The 15658-nt window shown below is 37.0% G+C and overlaps 1 protein-coding gene across 3 annotated transcripts in view; it reads right to left on the bottom strand.

The window, feature by feature from the left end:
- Clk4 (CDC like kinase 4) overlaps nucleotides 1-15658 on the bottom strand; it is a 24778-nt gene that overhangs the window by 8657 nt on the left and 463 nt on the right. Inside the window, exons 1-5 of one of the 3 annotated variants that reach the window (XM_010639819.3) lie at nucleotides 10910-10986; nucleotides 6906-6964; nucleotides 5617-5839; nucleotides 4442-4532; nucleotides 3984-4050 (exon numbers count right to left, since the gene is read on the bottom strand). In XM_010639819.3, coding sequence (XP_010638121.1) covers nucleotides 3984-4050; nucleotides 4442-4532; nucleotides 5617-5839; nucleotides 6906-6958 — 434 coding nt within the window. In that variant the 5' untranslated portion in view covers nucleotides 6959-6964; nucleotides 10910-10986. Of the gene's footprint in view, nucleotides 1-3983; nucleotides 4051-4441; nucleotides 4533-5616; nucleotides 5840-6905; nucleotides 6965-10909; nucleotides 11071-15658 lie in introns of those variants that run through there. The other 2 variants (XM_010639818.3, XM_010639820.3) reach the window with 2 other exon arrangements.

Genomic DNA, 15658 nt, shown 5'->3' with positions numbered 1-15658 from the left:
TTTTTTTTTTTTTTTTGCTTTTGCGGTACCAGGGATCAAACTCAGGACCTTTCGCTTGAGAGGCAGGCACAGTGCCACTGAGCTACATCCCTGGCCCAACACGTTTTTTGATGATAATCTTATGATCACATTTGGTGTTGATCTCAAGACTAAAAGAACTGTTAAAACTGTCAAGCCTGGAAATGTGGCTCAGTCAGAGAACACTTGTCTAACATGTGAAAAGCCCTGGTGAAATCATCAGTATCACCACTGCTCCAAAAAATCCAAACCAAAACCTGTGGCAACCTTCTACTCCCACATATGTGTTTATGGATACAAAAATAATATGGAACTAGGCATGGTGGTGCACGCAGTCTCAGCACTCAGGAGGCTGAGGCAGGAGGTTCGCCACAAGTTTGAGGCCAGCTTATACTACGTATAAGTGAGTTCAAGGCCAGCCTAAACTATATAGCAAGACCCAGTCTCAAAAAAAAAAAACCCCAAAAAGCGGGGGGGAAAGACAATAGGAAAGAGTGAGATATTTTCTATGGATACCTGTAGTCATTTTTTATAGGCCAATACCATCCCAATAAAAGATTCATTTCAATAAACTTTGACTGTAATAAGTATATAAGAATTTGAACTACTGAATACTATTAATTAGAATATGTTAAAAATTCAGAAACTGAGTCTTAGGAAATTCTAAAAGAATATTAGTAAGACACAACTGATGAAATGTTAAAACCTGTACATTAGCTGGAAAATTTTGAACTATGACATGTACACACAGAGAATAAAACAAAGACTGTCAAATGTTTTAACATATAAGAGATCAAGCTGAAGGATTATGGGAACTCTCTCAACTATTTCAGCAACTTTTCTGAGTCTAAAAATATTTCCATGCACTATTAAAATTTAACTTGTGTTTACTTTTTTTGCTGCAGAAGACAAGGTGATAATAAAAGATAATTTAGAATATTCTTTATAAAAACCAGAATGAAAATAAGTTCAAGGATAAAAAGTTTCTTTTTTTAGTGGTACCTGGGACCTTGAATATCCTAGGCACATTCAACTCCTGAGCTACACGCTCAGCCCAAGGATAAAACACTGCTAAGTATGTAATCAAGTGTGTTCCTGAATGATGATAAGGATGAAGTAGTTATGACATTAAGATTCCTTCAAGGCTTTGCAGGTTGGATTTGGGCTTCAGGATTTAGCCAAGGAGGACAAGGAAGGTTCTCAGGATGGATAGTTACAGAAATAATATGGTATTACAACTATGAAAATTATCATCAGAAGAGCCATAATGAGGAAATATTGATGGTTACGGTAAGAAGTTAGAAACCTTTCATGATCACTTACATGTATAACATACTTATTACTACAGATCTAAACAGAGAATAGGAAAAAAAGGAGAAGTCCACTGTACTTTGAATTCTTTGATGGGAAATATAAATTAGGACTCAACTATATATCTAACCTAGCACAATGATTAAAACACTAGAAGCAATGTATTGTTAAATATTTTAAATTTTGTGTAAGTAGGTAGATGTAATGAATACCTTAGATGAGTAATTTTGAGTTAGGTAAATGAAAATGTTAAAAATGCTTTTTGAAAATTTGAGCTAGAACAGGGATATCATTTACCAAGAAAAGGGCTTGGGGCTGGGGATTCAGCTCAGTGGCACTGCGCCTATCTTATAAGTACAAAGTCCTGAGTTCGATCCCTGGTACTGCAAAAACAAAACAAAACAAAACAGAAAAGGGCCTATAGGGCCAGGGCTAAAATTTAGCTCAGTGGTGCAGACGTCTGCGTCAAAAACACAAGGTCCTCAGTTCAATCCCCAATGCCACCTCCCCAAAAAGAAAAGGGCCTGATGCAATTTCTCAGCTTCAGTAGGATAAAACAAATTATTTCTATCCCAAGCTCATGTATGTATGTTTTGAAAAAGTGAAGCATTTCCCATTATCCCCCCTCCATGACTCTGGGTCTAAAAGAACAATAAAGGACATACATAATTCTAATTTATGTGCCTGAATTAAAATGATACAATTATGGACATCCTTGCTCTTTTGACTCTTCTGGTAGGTATTAGTGGAACCTTAAACCAGCAGGTGGTTAGACTGCCACCTCAAGGAAGGGCTCCCATTATATTCACCTGATCTCGGCGGCAGCTGAGCTGCACTCTGGGTTTACAAATCACTTTTCTTATGTCAGATCTTCCACTGAGCTCTTTTCAGCTGAGTCCTCATCTGAACTGCAGTTCTTTTTTTTTTTCTCGTACTGGGGATGGAACTTGGGTCCTTGCGCTTGCAAGGCAGGTGGCGGAACCACTGAGCTAAATCCCCGGCCGTGAACTGCACTTCTTGATCCATACTCCTATTGTCAGTCTTACCTTGTGCCCACCTCCAGCTGCACGTGAATAGTACCCTGTGTGACACACACCTAGATTTTCCACCTGGAAGACCACTGCTCCTTGCCAGAGACAAGTGGTTCCATGGTGTCATGCTTACTTCTTTCCTCTGTACTGCTGTGATACTCAGTTATATATTAAGAATTACTAAGAAAAGACTTTGTGCTGAAAGTATTATAGTATGGCTCTTTAATAAGAAATATTTTAAATTACCAAGCATACGTCCTAATTCTGGAACCAGCAGGGCAAAAATGAAACTCTGTCTCATTGTATCCCCTTCTCCTTTCTGTTCCTTACTGTAAAAGACCTTTGCACTTTGGACACAGAGATGGTTTGAGGCAGGAGAGGCCCTTTAATCTCCCTGGAGTGCGCCTTGAAAAAAGCCTTTTTCCTTTTCACCGAATAAATGGCATCTTTTGGTTTGATCAGTGGCAAGCAAAAGGACCTGAGCATATAACCCCAAGCAGCTGGTAATAGTAATGCCTATTAACTTATGTGTTATCATTAAAAACCCAGACTGAGGAAGTTTAAATTGAGATAAAGTGATTCCCACCTAGATTCCCTCAAATACAAAGCAAGGGTAAGTTTTCTTTAAAAATTCAAGTTTACAACAAGCTGGAAATTACCAGAGTGGCTATTCAAAGGCTGAGGCAAAAAGATCTTAAGTTCAAGGCCAGCCTAGGCAATTAAGTGAGATCCTGCCTTAAACGGGGAGGAGGGGGCAGCACAGCAGACAGGGAGGCTCAGCTCAGCTGTAGAGCACTTGTCTACCTTGTAAGCAGTATGCAACCCCGGGTTCAATCCCTAATACCACTGAAAAAAGAAAGAAGAAAAAGATTTTAGACTTCTATTTTATAGGCCTGAATATATAGCCAGGATGGGCTGCATAATGCACTGCAGGCCAGCTTGGGTTACAGCGGGTTCAAGGTCAACCTGAGCAACACAGCAAGACCCTGTCTCAAAAAAAGAACAGCGAAAAGGAAAAGAACACTAACTCTAATATACAAGTTTAGAAATGCTTTACTGTCAATGCAATGCATTTCATACAGAAGGCCATGGGCCTTAACTCTGGGAAAACAATTTTTCACTTGAAAATCCACTTTTAATTTCAATAAACTCCATCTAATACATTCTAACCAAAATCTACACTCAAAGCAGGGTATGGTGGCACATGCCTATAATCCCAGAACTCAGGAGACTGGGGCAGGAGGATTACCATGAATTCGAGGCCAGCTAGTTACACAGTGAAATCAAGGCCACCTGAACTATACAGCAAGACCTTGTCTCAAAACACCTCACTAAAGCCACAAAAGCAAAAAACAAAACCAATTCACAGTCACGGTAAATAATTTTTTTGTTGTTTTTTTGAGACAGGGTCTCACTATGTAGTTGAGCCTGACCAAGAACTCACTATGTAGCCTAGGATGGTCTCGAACTTACAGTGATCCTCCTGCCTCAGCTTCCCAATAAATTGTATCTTAAGAAATTTCCTTGAACATCAAGAAAACATGTAATGATCACTTAAAATATATCATCTAAATTATTCTCCATCAAAAATCTTAGAATATTCAAAAAAGAAAAAGAACTCACATGCCATGATCAATGCACTCTACAACTTTGCCAAACGCCCCTTCACCCAAAGTGTCCACGATTTCATCTAAAGCGAGGGAGAGAAAAGGAAGTATAAGTACCCGAGTACAGATTATTTAGTTATTCAAACAATGAATGCTTAAGTGTGGAATATTTTCAAATGATCTCTATTAAAGCATAACTAAGGTTTCAGCACTCAAATTATTTTATTTTCAGCTGCTACAAAAACAATTAGATAGAGCTATCATTCTTGCTCTAATTTCAAATTCCACTGATTAATTTGGAACTTTAGAAATATTTAAATTCTACAGAAAAGAAGAAATACAAAAGAACAAACAAACCCACAAAAAACAAAACAAAAAAGCAATGAAGAGTTCTTTAGCCCCCCGCTGACAAACTATTCTTAAAAAGATTATTCTGTCTGCAAAGTTTAAAAAGTGTTGAAAAATATTCTATACATCTTGCTCTTAGAACGTCTCCACTTTGACAGATCAGGTGACCCTCCTCATCATCCTCTATACTCCTGGATCTTTTCCTTCGGTGGCTCTTCTGGAACGGCAAGTGGGCAGCACCAAGATCGTCCAGCCAATCAATATATCAGAGTGAATTCAGGGCAGAATACGCAATTCATTCAGCGGGGAGATATTCAGGCATTCAGATAAGCACCAGGCCACGAACAGTTGGCAGGAGCAATTTCAAATTCAGTCCCCAGAAATTCACAGGGCACAGTTTATGTTACAGAAGAAAAACATGGCAAGGAACAGATTTTCAGATAAGATACTTAAAGTGGCAATAGAAAAAAACAACACAATTGTCTCTTTAAAATACTGATTTAATTGAAGTCTGAAATTTAAAGAATGCAATGTCATGATTTACTTACTTAACTCTAGCTATGACTAGCATATGCTGTGAGTTGAGATGTCTAGTTTGTCAGAAAAATTGTTTTAAAATGTCAAGATGAGTTGAAATTGTTCATATTTAGCATTATTTTTAAATACACAAATGAAATAAAAAGGAAAAATAAAGGCTAGTTAATTTCAATGTTTAATCTATTAACAGCTAGTTTTACTGAAGAAAACTTGGGGAAGAAAATAATAATTCCCAGCGTACACATTAAACAAATGAAAATGTCTGAGTGGTTTTTAAAAAGGCTACCTTTAATACATTTCATATTTAGGAGCCATTTTTACAATTTCAACAGAATTAACTGTTCACAGTGATGCAGTGTACTGTGAAACTATGGTATACCTAGATTAACATTTAAGTGCAACCTTCCATATTTGTTGCTAAGAATCAGGAAAGATTTCTTTCAAAGTAAAAAAAGTTTAAGTTGAAAGAAAAGATGAGTGTTTAATTTTTTTCATACAAATATATGAACACAAAATAATATTTTTATTATAACCAACAAACTCATGACCTGGTCTGCAAAATTTGAATCAACAAGGGCAAGTGAAAGCTAACTATTAAATACACAGATCAGCTCTAAGAATGTGGAAATTTCCTCTAAGGATTAAAGTACTATACTTCCAAATAGCATTACATAAACAAGAAACTTCTAGAAACTTAACAGCTCCTTAAGAGCTTTTACACACAAATAAGAATTCACTCAAATTAAAAACAAAATCAATCATACCGAATGTGACTGATGGCTTGAACAGTGTCTATTATGCTTCCTTTTAGGACTGCTTCTCCTGCTCTGGACTGAGGATTTACTGCAGTGGATCCGATAAGCACTGTCAATGTCTCTGTGATAATGTCTAGGAACGTATCCTTCGCAGTAGTCATTTCTGTATTCATCAACATATCTCCGGTCCCGATAATCTCTCTCATTCAAGGACCTTGCTTCTAAATAATGACTGCAAACACATTAAAGGAGTTCAAATTATCCTCTTCACTGTGGAATAATGAGGTTCAAATAAAACACTCAAGATTTATTGGTTTAAACAGCTAACTCAATAACAGAAAAAAATTCAAGTTGGTGAGTTAAAATTTATATGTATCTCACAAAACAACTTTAACCAACAAGCAAATGGGTCCATTATTTTTCCATTATAAAACTGCAGTCAAGCACTTCATATCAAGGAACAAAGCTTGAGTCAAATTATGTTTAGTGTTTGCTTAAGTGCTCTTCTACCTTCTGGACAAAGCTAAAAGCAAAAATTCACAAAACTGCTCTTTTGAAATTCATCAGTCCTTTCCTTTTTGGTAGAGCCATTTACAATCAGAGGCAGGCAAAACAGGATTCCTTTCTCTTTTAATATAAATGCATTTTAGATATCTCAGCACACAGAAAATTCTTCCATGAAAAGTGAATTCGAGATAGAAAGAGCCTTAAATCCATTCCAGCCCTTTTACTGGTAAGTGCATGAAGATCACTGATACACCATGGTTATAAAGCACATTCTTGACAAAAAATGAGACATTTTCAAACCTATTACATTACTTCCTCTATATATCACCTCTTCCCTAAGTCTAGCCTTCTGTTACTCTTGCTTGAAAAGAAAACATAGCTTTGGAGGGGTATGTAGTGTGCTGAAGACATCTAAAATATATTCCTTGCAAATGAGAAAGAGATGCTGTAACTGCTTACCTAGGATGACAAAAGTCCCACCACCCAACTTTCCTTTGTATTTCTAATTTCCTGTTAATCCTGCTTGAGAAATACACGAACACAACAGAAAACAGCTTTATCTAAGTGTCACTGCACTTGGATCCACAGATCCCTCCAGAATCGAATGAAAGCTATGGACCCTTTTCCTCAAGGAAACACACATAAATGCATAAACAAAACTTAGCAAGTAATTTCACAGATAGAGTTTATTGACCTTAGGAAGTCAATGGATCCCAATTAAACAGCCTTGATCTGATAGTGGAAAAAAAAGGACAGATTCAATTGGCCCAGCTTCCCGTCCCCCTCTCTACCTGGGATGAGTGTCCTCTTCAACAGAGTGCGAAGCTTCAAGAGGGATGCACATGGAGCACTGAGGGAGAGAGGGGACACCTGCCCAGTCAGACAAATCGGCTAAAATAATCCTGACAAGCAATGGAGTGACAGATGTTGCCTACATTGCCCTAACCAACCCTTTTACATTCCCCAGAGTTATGTTGTCTTTGTTTTCCCCAGGGTGCTGCTTGAGGCAGAAACAAAAGAGAAACATTCCTTAAAACTACCATCAACAAAGCAGTCATCTAATTCAGGCTGGAGATGCAAGCACCCTTTCCATCTCCCAGTGTGTCAGTCTAAGTTCTAGCCCCTGGATAACTATATTTAGGGTTAAGTCTATGGGTTTAGGTTAGCTGATCTAGGGTCTAAGTCAGAGATCTCCACAAATAGAAATTATCAGTCAAGGGGATCCTGTTTAATTATTTAAGAAATCCCTTCCATGAAAGTCCAAAAATCAGAAAAAACACTAATAATCTTTAGTTAGAATACCATATGAAATTGGAGCTGCTCTTCATCCAAAAGCAATTTATAGAATTAAAAAAAACACAAGGTGATGCAATACTATGAGCACACTAAAAAGATGAGGACCTTTCAATCTATAATGACCAATGATCAAAGCTTAGAGATAATATAAACAGGCTATGAACAAGGTAGACAGAATGAACAGACTGATTTAATTTTTTAAAATATTCATTGTCAGCACTCGGAAGGCTGAGGCAGAAGGATCATTTGAGTTTGAGGCCAGCCAGGACTAGACAGCGAGTTTGGGGCCAGCCTGATCTATAAAGCAAGATCCTGTCTCAAAAAATTTTTTAAATAAATAAATAAATTCATTCATTCATTCATTGAAGGCCCAACCTTTAAAATGGTCAAAACTAATGAGGATATAGACATTCATTTTTATTTCCACACGGGTCCTGTGGGACTTAAAAAAAATTATATAAGGCAAAGTCCCCACCAACAAATAATGAACAATGTGAGATTACCGTATTCCCATAAAAATAAAATTCAACAATGCAAGAAATGCTGAAAAGGTGCATATGAGCGCTTAGAGTCAGAGAAAAGAATAAAATCAATGTTTATAATGGTCAGGAAAGAATTCACAAAAAAGACCAGAAATAAAGAGTTGTATCTTAAAGGGAAGCCAGATTGTGCAAAGTGAAAAATAAAAAATTCCAAGGGAGAACAATGACACATTACTATTGTATATTTTTATAGGACTTTAAGCCACAAAGGCTTAATGGATTTGTGTACTTAAGAAAAAGCAGACAATTCCAAGAAGAGCAACTGTCACCCAGGGGATTACAGACAGACCTATTCTCTAGCTGAGAAGAGATAAGGGTAGGGAGTGTTTCTTAAAAGATGGTCAATTTAATAAAAACATCAATTTGATCCCCAGTACCAATCAATCAATCAAATATGGAGTTCTTACTTAAAATGACATTCCTGGGACCATGTCATGCTTACTAAATCTAAATGTGATAATCTGCATTTTAAACATACTATTCATGATAAAGTTAGAGAGTCAATAGTTTTAAGGCTAGATATTTTGGGGGCCAGGGATTTAGCTCAGTGGTTCTGCCACCTGCCTAGGAAGCACAAGGATCCGAGTTTGATCCCCAGTATTAAAAACAAAAAAGACTGGTATTTTGTAAGAATTCTGACCTTAATATATAAAGGTGGCTTTTACAGCCACTCATTACAATATAGTGTCCAGAACACATTAAGCCTGTGTGACCAATTCATAAACTATGCCAAAGATTACTCAGAAACAATATTCTGCAACATATGTGACAATGGGTTAAAATAACACACAATGCAAAGCTTTTATCTAAGTAAAAATATATATACTTTAATAGAAAAAATTAAGATTTTTAAGTTCAAATGGTTCATAAATATATGACAGTGAACAAAATACCTAGAAATTTTAAAGTTCAAACTAAAACAAAGTACTATGAATTTTGAGCAATCAGTGCATAAAAAAGTATATTACAGAAACAGAATCTGGTATAATGTAAATGCACAGTAAAGTCTTTTAGCAGTTTACACACTTTAATTTGAAAATGCCTCTTGAAGTCTGTTTTCAGGAAATAATCAGAGGCAAAAACTTGTATACAAAGGTTTTTTTTTTCATACCAGGGGTCAAACTTAAGACCTTGTGCTTGTGAGGCAGGTGCTGTGCTGCTGCATTAAATCCCCAGCCCTACAAAGGTATTTTTAAAAACAAATCAGAAATAATTTACATCCACATAATGGAGCACTAGTATCCTCCCAAGGGTACTTTCTTAAACTTTTCTGCATTTTCAATTTTCTACTATTTTATAAAAACTATCCTCATAGTTTTTAATCTTTGAAAAAAAACTATTAAGTATCCTGGGTTATGGTGAGCAATTTACCATTGGACATGTCTGGTGTCAAAGTCAAAAAGGAAGGTACTGGCCTGGTAGTTAACTAGACTAACTCAGATTGTATTTTTATGCAGTAAAGTTGAATATAACAAACTATTCACTCAAATCACTTCCTTGATACATATACAATGTATAGTAAACTTATGAATAATGACTACTATGATGTCAAGCTTTGGAGCATTTTGTGCTTATTAAAATTAGAATACAAATGTTATTTTTATAGTGTACATTAATTAGCTGTTTGTTGTTTTTTTTATTAGCTCTGTTCTTAAAATCCTGCTATAACCTTCCCCTTATGGGATGTTTGATTGACACTGGACTAGTCTGCACTGACTACAAAAAGCTATTAAGCTGGGCGTGGTGGCATACAGCCATAATCGCAGCACTTAGGAGGCTGAGGCGGGAGGATTGCTGTAAGTTTGAGGTCATCCTGGGCTACACAGTGAGTCCAAGGCCAGCCTGGACTACTTAGCAAGACTCTGTCTTCCCCCACCAAACAAACAAACAAACAACCTCACTATTTAGAAGAACAAGTCTGTTTTAGCATGAAGAAGGGAAAAAAGTTACATACTGTTTTTTGTTTGTTTTTTGTACCAGGATCAAACTCTGGTCCTTGCACTTGCAGAGCAGGCAGCAGAACCACTGAGCTAAATCCCCTGCCTACGTACTGTTATTTATAGTAACCAGCTAGCTAATTTTGAAGTATTGTGATTAACAGTCCCAATGGGACATTTGTACAAACAAGGAGTAAATAACAGAACCAACCAAATGAAATGAGAAAAGAAAACTAATGGAAGACAAAATGAATGACACACTACTTACCTATCCTCTCGTGTTTTCTAGTATTACCTCCAAATTTTATACCAGTAAGAATATAATACAACAGGACACATGCAACTGTAAATTTTTATTGAAGCTCTTTCCTAAATAACTAGTAATACAAAGTAACTACCTTTGTAAAGAAAGAGCTTACAGAATAAAGCTTCTAAAAAATCCAATATATCCATTGGTCCTACTCTATAAATATAATCTGTAAAACATAAATGTAAGTACTAATCCCCAATACACTTTAACATTCCCAAATAGTACATGCTGCTTTTTTCATCGGAATTAAGTCCCCACTCCAATAACATACATATCTCCTCCTATGTACAAATTAAATATAGTCATAGGACATTCTATTATAACCATTCAGTATTTTTGTGTGTGTGTGTTTTATCTTCCCAGCTACGTTATTAGCAGCCAGAGCTCAATAACCGGTGCTGGAGATGGAAGCAAAGCTTTACACATGCTAGGCAAGTGCTCTACCACTTAGTGCCCCTACCCCCAAATTCATTTTTCATTTGCTTACTGATCAGCTATCTCTCCCACACCCTGACAGACTTAGCTATATGAAAATAAGAACTTTGTTTTATTCACCGCTAGAGCTTTGGCCTATAATATCACCTAATTAGTGTTTTCGAATGAATGTTGACTGAAATGTAAAATAATCTGACACATGAAAGCTATTAATGAAATGATAAACTGTTAAAACTAGTTTAACTAAAATGCTACTAAGTTCAAGAATAATTTACCAATCAGATTCTTTAAACTGGTGATGTGGTTTACAATGCCTGTTCTCCTGTGTACTACTGTGAGATCTCCTCTTCCGTTTGTGACTTCCACAGTAGTTATCATGTCCCCAACTTTCCCTGCTATCCCAATCAGGGCAGTGAGTTCGTTTAGAATGCCGCATCTGTTAGGAGGAAAAATAAAGTTAGTTGTGGAAGTTCAAAGATCATTACGGTAAGTAAATAATATTAAAAATACACAGTATATGGGTCAAAGAGTCTCTATATTTTGTAAAGTACATTTGCCAAGGCATAGAGTACTATACTGCAGAGGGGCATACATCTAGTACTATTTGATGGATAACACTTATAAGACCTTAATTTTTTCAATTCTTCTGGTAAGAACCACGGCAAATTCTCAGCTTGGTGCTTATTTTCAAGTAACAATTATTATCTGGCCTGTCAAAAATGCTTAACAGAGCCAAAAAAAACAAAAAACAAAACAAAAAAAGCTTAGAGCCCTATGTAGTCAATAATATTTAGCTAGAAATTAATAACTTTATTTTGTTACCTTCTATTTTCTAATTAAGTTATCAACATGATTTCTTTTAAACACATCAGTATAGCCTGGGATTTAGTTTAGTGGTTCCACACAAGCAAGCGCAAGGTTCTGAGTTCAATCCCTGATGTGTGTGTATGGGGGGGGTGTCAATGTTAAAGTATGAGCTGACAAATAGTATCACATGTCCTGCTGTTCTGGCAAAATGTAAACCAAAGTGCTAAAGTGAGAGAAGCACTTAAGAGATACTAAATATGGGCAGTGACTACGATTTAATAATAAACAGCCTTTCATTACTAGCTTTTTCTCAAATTCTGTAGAGTTGCTATCTCTAAATCTCAGATGGACTACAAGCTTTGAAAATAACAGAGGAAGGGTCCGGGATTTAGCTCACTGGTTCTACCGCCTGCCTTGCAAGCAAAAGGTCCCGAGTCCAATCCCCGGTTCAGAAAAAAAAAAAAGAACCAAGATATACCATGTAAAGGTACAAGATCCCAATGATAAATATAACTGTATTGTTTGCTTTAAATGTACTGATAAACTTAATGGGGGGGAACAGAGGAAGTAGACAGAACACAGTATTCCACAGAGAAAGTGAAGGTAAACCAAAAAGTGCTACCCTGAATGCATTTTTCCTACCCAACAACTTTATTTTCAGATCATCTATCCTTCAGTTTTTCTCAAAATTAGCAGATCTGGAGTGCTTCTGAATAAGAAATCAATCTTTGAAGCAACCGATCTACAAGAATGCAGAGGCACGGTCAAAGGACATCAGAAAATGACGGTGACAATTCCCAGACTTCATCTACACCCTACAACATCCTGGATTCCTTCCACACTCATTGTCTGTGTTCAAACAATTTAACCTCCCTTCTTCTCACCTTTTCCAAAGCAGTTAAATTTTTAACAGTAAGGTCCAAACTTTGCTAAACAGGATGAATTTAAATGATAAAAAATGTCAATCTCAGCAAAGGAGCTGAGAAAAGCTAAAATGAAATAAAACAAATTTCCTCAGCTTCCCCAAGTGAAAACTAAGCAAACAAATCCAGTAAAATTTTAAGTAATTTCAAATATATTGAAAGTTTTGACGTGAGGTCTGTTCAGTCCTACTGGGAGATTTTCCCTAAGAAAATGTGTACCATGACCCTTATCTTTCACAACGCACCAAACTAAAATCCAAGGGGATTAAAGATCTAAATATTAAAACAAACAGTAAACTTGCTCGAAGATAAGTCAGGTAGAACTCTCGAAGACATTGGCATAGGAAAAGACTTTATGAATAAATCCTTAATGGCACGGGAGCTAGCACAAAGAATCAACAACTGGGATTTCATCTTATTAAAAAGCTTCTGCACTGCAAGAAAAACCACCAACAGAGCTAAGAGACAAACTATAATGTGGGAAAAAAATTTTACCAGCTGCTCCTCAAAGGACTATTATCTAGAATATATAAAGAACTCAAAAATATCAGGATCCCCCAAATATACTACCAGGCCAGTACCTTCCTTTTTGACTTTGACACCAGACATGTCCAATGGTAAATAGCTCACCATAACCCAGGATATGACTACAAAAAGCTATTAGAGCTGGGCGTGGTGGCATACAACCATAATCCCAGCACTCAGGAGGCTGAGGCGGGAGGATTGCTGTAAGTCTGAGGTCATCCTGGGCTACATAGTGAGTCCAAGGCCAGCCTGGACTACTTAGCAAGACTCTGTCTTCCCCCACCAAACAAACAAACACAGTTAGTAATTTTTATTTAATAATTTATGATGGAAAAAATCTATGATGAATTTTAAGTGTTACAAGCATGTTAAGATTTTCTTTCCTGTTGGAAAGTTGCCATGTATTATTACTCTTGAAATTAAAATGTTTATACAAATTGTCATCTCTAAAGCCACAGTTAAATGAAATTTACTCTTAGTGAAGGGTCGTAGCTCATTCTGGATGTAATTGACATGTTTAATACATGGTTCTTGTACAGCTCATAGTGTCTCATGCTCCCTTATTTTTAATTATAGCTTTCCATATATTTGCATTAGTGTTGACAAGACTAGTTTTTTTTTTGGTACCGGCGATTGCACTCAGGTCCTTGTGCTTGACAAGACTAGCTTGAATTCATCTCTGGTTGTGTTGAATATTGTATTCTGTTTTGCGAAACAATTCAAGAAAACAGCTATTTTACTCTTAAGAATTCAGCAGTAATGTCTTGGGCATTTCTAAGTTCAAAGTCAAAACTTTCAATATTTTTGAAATTACTTAAAATTTTACTGAATTTGTTTGCTTATTTTTCACTTGGGGAAGCTGAAGAAATTTGTTTTACTTCATTTTAGCTTTTCTCATGGTTCTTGTACAGCTCATAGTGTCTCATGTTCCCTTATATGACAGTGTAGGGGAAGTGGGAAGGGTAGGGGAAAGGAAAGAAGGGAAAAGAAAAAATATGAGACTGGAAAAAGATGTGTTTTTTCTATAAAATGGAGTACTACTCAGCCATAAAGAATGAGAAACTAGGGCCGGGGATTTAGCTCAGTGGTTCCGACGCCTGCCTCGCAAGCACAAGGACCTGAGTTCAATTCCTGGTACCAAAAAAGCAAAATAAAACAAAAAGAATGAGAAACCAGAGTCATTTATAGAAAAATGGATGCATATTGAGGACATACTCTTAAGTACAATAAATAGGACACACATGTGTAAGTACCAAATAGTTTCTCTGGTGTGAAAAACAAAGTGTAAGTAAGATTCAAATTTATAAACGAGTACGTGAAATAGGAAGGAAAGGGCTAAAGGTGTAGGGGAAGTGGGAAGGGTAGGGTAAAGGAAAAAAGGGAAAAGGAAAAATATGAGAAAAGGAAAAAATGGAAACCAAGTCTTTGTAAATAGGGAAGGGTGGAGGAGTTGAAGGGAGGGCAGGGGTATGGGGAAAAAAACAAGAACCAAGATCTGTCCTATAAAGGTACAACATCCCAATGATGAATGTAATTGTACTGTATACCTAAAAAGTACCAATGAACTCAATGGAAAAAAAAAAGGAAAAGAAAATGTGTATCATGCCAACAAACACTGATTTTTTCCCCCAGCATGGAGATGGAACCTAGGGGCCTCATACTTGCTAGGCAAGAGTTCTCTACCACTGAGCCCAAACATCGAGATACTGTACTTCACTTCTCTTGGTGATTCAAAGTCTAGGTCTAATTTATTTTTAAAAAAGAAGGCATTCATCAAGCCAAACAAAAATCCTAAAACTCTTTTTAGATTTCTGATCAGAAGTGAGCACTCAGGTTTGATACAGTCAGTCACCTTAATATGGGAAAGTGATAATAAAGGACAATTCATACAAATTTATCTAAGGCAAAAGACAAAACAAAAACCTTTCTTAAAAAGAGCCATAATTTCTTTTTCTATTTCTTGTGGAATTATTCTGTTTCTTCAATTATCAGAAGTGTTCTTTAACCACCTTAGGAGCTCAGTTTGGTTTAACACCCCCAAACACAGACACAGCTGCCGCTCCTTCCTGGGGACCAAACCCAGGGTCTCAGCAGTCATGCTAAGCACTTGCTCTACCAGGGTAAACATTAAAGTTGGTTCTTTAGTTTTTTTGGTACCGGGGATTGAATTCAGGACCTTGCACTTGCAAGGCAGGTGCGACCACTGAGCTAAGTCCCTGGCCTAAAGTAAGAGCTCAGAATTTTGTTTCATCAGAGTCACTAGCTAAAATTCAATTCAGGTGTTGGTCCGGTTCCCTCTGAGCCCCGCCCCCAAGCAGTGCCCAGGAATATTTTCTCAAGAGGCAAAGACAAGACTGCTGGGCCTACCTTCTTTAAGATTCCTTCAAACACCAAACGTGGTAACATTATCTCTAATTAGTTAGTTTGTTTGTTTTTTAGTACAAGCTAGAATCATCTTTCAACAAAATCATGAGATAAACGGATGCCTGTGTATGTGGGTCTAACATTCCTGTATTAAAAATCTGACCCTCTGCCATCCTTTTTAAGGCCTTCTAATACTCCACAACTTTAAGGCCACGGGCCGCTTAAAACAACATAAAAGGTCAGAGCTGTAAGGACCGAGTTTTTGAGTAACAAGGTGTCCGTAAGGAGCGAGACCAGGTAGGTGCGCGGCCTGCTAGTCGCAGGGCTGGGCTGGGTGCCAACTACGGGAGGGGCCTCCTCAGAAGACCCCAGCCCCCCGGAACTGCACGGGGGCCGCACCTGCAG

Source organism: Fukomys damarensis, unplaced genomic scaffold (genome assembly GCF_012274545.1).
Source record: "Fukomys damarensis isolate Sample0158 unplaced genomic scaffold, DMR_v1.0_HiC HiC_scaffold_9, whole genome shotgun sequence".
NCBI classification, from domain to species: Eukaryota; Metazoa; Chordata; class Mammalia; order Rodentia; family Bathyergidae; genus Fukomys; species Fukomys damarensis.
This window is presented reverse-complemented; position numbering and strand designations above follow the sequence as displayed.